The sequence below is a fragment of the Notolabrus celidotus genome, chromosome 3 (genome assembly GCF_009762535.1).
Source record: "Notolabrus celidotus isolate fNotCel1 chromosome 3, fNotCel1.pri, whole genome shotgun sequence".
Lineage (NCBI taxonomy): Eukaryota > Metazoa > Chordata > Actinopteri > Labriformes > Labridae > Notolabrus > Notolabrus celidotus.
The window spans coordinates 18,457,286-18,464,169 of record NC_048274.1 but is presented as its reverse complement, the minus strand read 5'-3'; the positions used below and the strand labels follow the sequence as shown (position 1 = coordinate 18,464,169).

Sequence of the window (6,884 nt, the reverse complement as noted above, 5' to 3'; positions counted from 1 at the left end):
GACAGTGGTAAACAGAAGCTAACAGATGCGCTCGTCACTTAATCAATCAATCAAAGTTTATTTATATCGTGTAAAATCACAACAAGCAGGTCTAGGCCGTACTCTATGTTAAATTATGAACAGAGACCCAACATCAAAAAGGGATACGATCCAGTCCCCAATTACTGACAGGACTCGATTTTACCTCATCTCAATCCACCATGAGCATTGCACCTCGCAGTATTTAGCTAGTTACAGGCAAACTCCCTTTTAACAGGCAGAAACCTCGATCAGAACCAGATTCATACAGCCATCTGCCACTCTTAAAACAAAAAGTCTTTGCAGCTCTTGATGCTGAGACCAGCGGAGACAAGAGGAAAGATGGAGGACGCATTCAAGTCTGGATGGAGTCATGAGGCACTGATTACTTGGCTTGTGTACTTATGGCTCTGTTTCTGTGCCTTAGGATTTCATGATGCAGCAGACCATGCTGCGGGTCAAAGATCCGGTTAAATCCCTGGATTTTTACACCAGAATCCTCGGCATGTCGTGAGTATTACTCTGTGTGTGTGTGTGTGTGTGTGTGTGTGTGTGTGTGTGTGTGTGTGTGTGTGTGTGTGTGTGTGTGTGTGTGTGTGTGTGTGTGTGTGTGTGTGTGTGTGTGTGTGCGTGTGCATGTGCGTGTGTGGGTTGAGACTGCTTCTCATTCATGAACTTGACTTTATGGCTAAAGCGGAGTTTTCTCTCTGTTTTGCTAAATCTTCCAGGCTCCTACAAAAGTTTGACTTCCCCTCCATGCGTTTCTCTCTCTTCTTTTTGGGATACGAGGACAAGAAGGAGATACCTACGGAAGTGAAGGAAAAGACAGCGTGGACCTTTTCTAGGAGGGCCACCATCGAGCTGACGCAGTAAGACTCTAGATCCTGGGATTAGCTAGATCACTTGGAGAACAATTACTGCCATGTCATTTTTGTGTTCTTTCTTTCTGGGATTTAAATGTTACATAATGAAATGTTACTGTTTCATCTTTTTCCATTATAGAAAATGTCACTACTGTGACAGTGCTAGGTAGGGCTGAGCGTTACAAGCATAAACTATTTAACAGTGAATGGGAACTATTTTGGACTGAATTACACCAGGCACCAGTAATAACAGTCAATACAGACAGTTTTAATACAGACAGACAATTTATTATCACTAAAGGACTATTGAAAAATCACACCATCCTTTTCACTTTGCGCATCATTAGTTAGTTAGTTAGTTTGTTTGTTCTGAATCTAAAATGTCCTGAAGAAGCTTCTTTTTTTTCTTTTCCTGAGAGCCCCCCGCTTTAAAAAAAACCCCAGTACTTTCTACACTGAGGTGAAAAAAGAGGCAGCATCTCCTCCGTGTAAGACTCTGCCTTATAAAGACAAATACAGTAGATTAGGGAGCACTTTGAGGTTTGTTATGACTTGTGGAGTTTTAGTTTTCAACTTGAAAAAATAGCAGGAATACTGCAGCAGCTCCATCACAACATAAAATAAAAGTAAATGAAATACACAGTTTTTATTTCTAGCATGAAAAAAAAGAGAGGATTTTTCAAAATCCAAGGTAGGAAGTGCTTCATGAAGGCCACATTGGTCTGGTAGGTCAAAAGCATAGATAAAGAAATACGAACATTTTAAAAGAAACCAAAATCATAAAAACAACTACAAAGATGTAAAAATCTGTTAAAATTTTTTTTTAATTTTAAAAAATTAAAGTTCAAGTAAATTCAGGAAAGGCTTGCAGATGAAAGTATGTTGAAGACAAACCATTAACCTTTTATTTTTTAGTGCCAGATTTTATTACTAGACATGCAGGTCTTCAATAAAGTGCATCTTGAATTTTTATATAATGGCGAAAAGTTATTTTTTTTATAACTTAAAATAGTAAAGTTACTCAAAATGTAATATTCTAATATTTTAGATATGTTTCTTTAAATTATATGAGCTGTAGGTCATATTTCTCAGTTTAAATACAAAAATGTAAACATTTTGGTGTCCCCCAAATGAGTTTAGGATCTATTACACTTTAACTTCCTTAAACAACTGATATTGAATATTTAACTTTTTCATGATATTTTAAGTTTTTGAGATGCACTAGTATTTTTGGCTAAATTGGCTCAGATACATGAAATGTACAAATCTCATGTGTCGGAAAAGTTTTTTTTGTTTGTTTGCTTTTGTCCATGTGAAGACCCCTCAAAGAAAATGCTGTTTAAATTCTGATGAATTCTTCTGCTTGAATTATTTTAATCATTCAATGTCTTTTCTCTTAAATTTCTCCTCTTGTCTTTCAGTAACTGGGGCTCTGAGTCTGATGAGAGTCAGTCTTATCACAATGGGAACTCAGATCCAAGAGGTTTCGGTAAGTTTGATTCCCTGCTTTTACAAACTGACCCTGCATGCTCGTGGAAGGAGATCTGTTCAAATCTGACACTTTGTTTCTCTTCTACTCGGATAAACGTATGTAAATATTATCACCCAGACTTTCTTGCACCACCAGCAGTTTGTTTGCAAAATGTTGGATATACATGTATAATTTCTGTGTAGGTTCCCCAGGAACAAACTCTGAATGAGTGTAACCACAGTGTGGATCAATAGTGAACGGTCTCTCTTTGTCTACCTGACATTTGACAGGACACATTGGAATTGCAGTTCCCGACGTCTATGCAGCGTGCAAACTGTTTGAAGAGCAAGGGGTCACGTTTGTCAAGAAGCCAGATGATGGTAAGATGTGGCTGTGGTCAAAACGAGGGTCATATATAGGATAAATAAACTTGAAAAGTACATTTAGCTTGATCCATTAGTATTTCTTTTTCAAACATATTAAGAGTGAAAAAAGGTAAGCAATTAAACAATCACATAAGAGTTAACACAACATGCACTGATCTTCCTTAACATTATGACCACCTGCCTAATATAGTGTAGGCCCCTTATCCATCAGGTCATGGTCAAAACAGCCCTGACCTGACAAGGCGTGGACTCCTCTAGACCTCTGAAGGTGTTCCGTGGTATCTGACACCAAGATGTTAGCAGTAGATCCTTTAAGTCCTAGAAGTTGCGAATTGGGGCCTCCGTGGATCAGACTTGTTTGTCCGCCACACTGCTGTTTTCAGCCAAGCCATCTTTTTCCACTGCTCTGTGTTCCAGTCCTGATGCTCACGTGCCCAGTGTAGGAGCTTCCAGTGGTGGACAGGGTCAGTATGGACACCCATATCAGTAAGCCTGGACTGCCCATGACCCTGTCACCATTTCACCGTTTTTCTTCCTTGGTCCGCTTTTGGTAGGTACTAACCAGAGTTTATGGAAGGCTTTTTTTACATTGGCCAGTTTGGCCGGTGATATTGCATAATTCCGGCCATATAGAACAACTGTCGGACATACGCTCTGAAAGCCCTATCTGCTTAATAAGTTACATTTACAAGCAATAAAACACTAAAAACACTGACACGGTAACCCAGAAAATCCCATTCAAAATTTGAAACCAAACAATTAACAAACAATATGATCAAGGAGTCAGTGCTTCGATGCCAACCTGCTGCATTTAGAAAGAGGGGGAGGGAGAGAGACTGTATGGTAGCACAACGGGCCAGCACGCCTGGACTGGTTTTTTACTTAAAGTGCAGTTTGCATTGTCCGGTTTACATTCACATGGGAATTATAGAGCACTTCATGATCTAATAAGTACTAAGGTTTATGTCATGCAAGAAAGAGGATTAGAACGAACACTGGTCAGTAATCAATTTGACCTTTTTAAGGTGGTTTGATTGATTCTCAACGTGAAATCATGCACTGAGTGATAAGAAAACGCTCCACCTTAAAATGTCCGGTAGCTGTCAGATAGGGCCGTATGAGAGCAGCATGTTGAATTCATTTTTGTAGTCTGATTTCTGTAGTAAAGATGAAAGGCAGCAGAGCATCCTCTGTCGTACTGTGAGCCCCGCACTTTTACTCCGGTCCGGGGCCAACAGGCGTGACCTGCCATGTCTGTCCGGTGTCCTCCGTGCACCAACTCCACTCCGCTCCGAATTCCGCGTGCAAGTAACTGGTGAATGTTTGGTAATGTCCTATGCACACTGCGCTGAAGGGAGTAATCCACGTGCACGCTATTTGTCCCCTTAAGTGTTTTGGAAGGTGGCCATCACCTATTATGTTTTGATATTCATATCTCATCATGCTGGGATGCTAAACTTGATGGATGTCTTCATAAAGCATATGATCATAACCTCCTGTAAACTTGTCAAAGTAGGAGCTATGGTTACACAAATTTTCGTGCGTCCCTCATCCGTGGAGGAGCATTTTCCTGAAGTTTTTGAGCATTCAGGTCCGACTGTTTCCTCCGTGCCGCGGTCAATCAGTAAACGTGACGTGTGGCGTTTGGAAGACACTCAAAAACATCACCCGGACTGCCTACTTCCATCTTCGTAGCATCAATCGTCTCCGCCCCTCCCTCACCCCCCACACTGCCGCTGTCCTTGTCCACAGCCTTGTCACTTCCCGTCTGGACTACTGCAACTCTCTCCTCTTCGGCCTCCCTCACAAATCCCTCCATAAACTCCAACTGGTCCAGAATTCAGCTGCCCGTATCATTGCCCGAACCCCCTCCATCCACCACATCACTCCTGTCCTCCAACAGCTCCACTGGCTCCCTGTTCAGTTCCGCATTCAGTTCCGCATTCAGTTCAAAGTCCTCCTGAATTCGTGTATATATATATTTCTATCTGTGCGGTGTCCTTGAGTGCCGAGAAAGGCGCCTTTAAATAAAATGTATTATTATTATTATTATTATTAAAAAAATCCACTGCTTCACGGCATGGTCATGAATGAATGTTGGTATGTAACGGTGTAGACTCTGAATATAAGACTGGTCCCCTTTTTCACATGCAGTTTAAAGGGAAAACCCCCAGCTTAAATTATTAGCAATATGGTTATTTATATTTGGTATTTTTGCCGCCGTACATTTTGGCCGATGATATCTCTATATGCTGGACAACGTAAACCCTGGTAGCCTGCAGACAGGGAACACCCCACAAGAGCTGCAGTTCTGGAGATGCTCTAACCGGGTTGTCTAACTATCACAGTTTGGTCCTTGTCAAAGTCGCTCACATCCTTAATTGAACTTGAAGGACTTAATGTTAACTTGCTGCCTAACATGTCCCAACCACTGACAGGTGTCATTGTATTCCAACATGATCAAAGTATTCCACTTAACCTGTCAGTGGTTATGATGTTAAGGCTGATTGGTGCACTTATCAACAGCCCTCTCATTACTTGGTTGAAGAAAAAACAGGTCTTAGATGAGGGCAGGGAACACCTTGGACAGGTCACCAACCTATCACAGGGCAAACATGGACAGACAGAACACCATTCACGCACACACTCGCACCTACGGGCAATTTAGGAAAGCCTATCCTGGTGACATAAATCCACATCTGACATCCTTCCATCAGAACCACCATTCATTTTCTCAGCAATCTGAGCGTCTCTGTTGGATCTACAGCAAATGTTCCCATGAAGTGATAAAGTAAGAGGCTCTCTCAAACATAACACATGAATAAATTGATCGCACCTTAAAACATTGACTTAATTTAACATGTTTTAGCTGAATGTAATGCAAACCATCACATCATGGGATGTACCCCTCAACTGGGACCTGCAGAGGGCGCTTATGTCATACACAAATTACCAGCCCCAGTGTAATGCTCTTGAAATATATTAAAAACTAAATCCCACAATCAGTGAGGCAAAACAATTAAACATAATGTTATTTAATGACAAATAATGTGCACACAGTATTTAAATTTTGCACCCCCCTCCCCACTCTTGTTTTCTTCACAGGTAAAATGAAAGGTTTGGCCTTCATCCAGGACCCCGATGGTTACTGGATTGAGATCCTGAGTCCCAACAACATGGTCTCCATAACCTCCTAAAGACTGACAACACGCTGCCTGCTGCTTTTGCTTGACTTGGAGATCAGGACGTTGAGGTTTAGTGTAACAAATTTAGCAGCATGAACCTGAGGGAGAAAAGAGATTGATCACATGTTTGCCCAGGCATGTGCTGGACCGTTATTGGACAGTTGGCGAGCAAATAGACTAGATACCTCAGTTGTTGCTACAGATATCACCTACTTCTGTGGCTGTTAAGTTGACGGCTGTTTGTTTTTCTTCACAAGTGGTGTTAAAATAAAGTGATATGACTGTATTGAATGTGATTTGTATTTTCTTTCAGTTTGGGGAATAAAGCAAAAAATAATCTGTTTTCAAATTAATCAAGGTCAATAAATCACTATGACTGAAGAGGAAATAATGTGTCTTCATCTCCATTTCTGCAATGAATGAAAGAATTAAGATTAGTCTTTTATTGTTTTTCAAAATACTGTATAGGTTCAGCATTCACATTTTTCATCAACAAAACTTTTCCCCCCTCAGTTTGTTTTCATAGTGAACAATATGCTTCGATATCTGGAACATTCATGCTGGAAGACAAAATAAAACTGTTCTCAAAATAATCAAATAAGTTATGTTTTTAAGTGGCTGAAATTACATTTAAAAAATGTATGATTATCAAAGAAAATTTTCCTTAAGCTTTGCAACATCCTGCTGAAAGAGTAGTGATTGTAACCTAATCCTAACCCTAGCAAACTGAACAATGAGATAGTTTCATTTGAGCTTAAGAACATGAGGAGCGAGTTAATGAAATATCAGAATCATACAATTTAAAACTAATACATTGATTTCATCCATATTGCAGTAAATGGATGGTCACTACTACTTGAGTGATCTTTTTTAAACTGGGTTCAAAACAATTCACAGGTATCATCTGGTTTAGATCTAGTGGTTAACAGGTATGATCTTTATTGCTCTTTATGTTAATACA

General features: G+C 40.2%; 1 protein-coding gene across 2 annotated transcripts in view; it reads left to right on the top strand.

Moving 5' to 3' along the window:
• The window catches only part of LOC117810865 (lactoylglutathione lyase-like), an 11,538-nt gene extending 5,319 nt beyond the window's left edge, over positions 1–6,219 (top strand). Inside the window, exons 2-7 of one of the 2 annotated variants that reach the window (XR_004630863.1) lie at positions 446–528; positions 747–887; positions 2,303–2,370; positions 2,643–2,732; positions 3,156–3,288; positions 5,844–6,219. Coding sequence is in view for 1 of the 2 variants with exons in the window: in XM_034680856.1 (XP_034536747.1) it covers positions 446–528; positions 747–887; positions 2,303–2,370; positions 2,643–2,732; positions 5,844–5,935 (474 nt within the window). In the remaining variant the exon portion in view is untranslated. The remainder of the gene's footprint in view (positions 1–445; positions 529–746; positions 888–2,302; positions 2,371–2,642; positions 2,733–3,155; positions 3,289–5,843) is intronic. The other variant, XM_034680856.1, reaches the window with a different exon arrangement.
• The last annotated feature ends 665 nt before the right edge of the window (positions 6,220–6,884 follow it).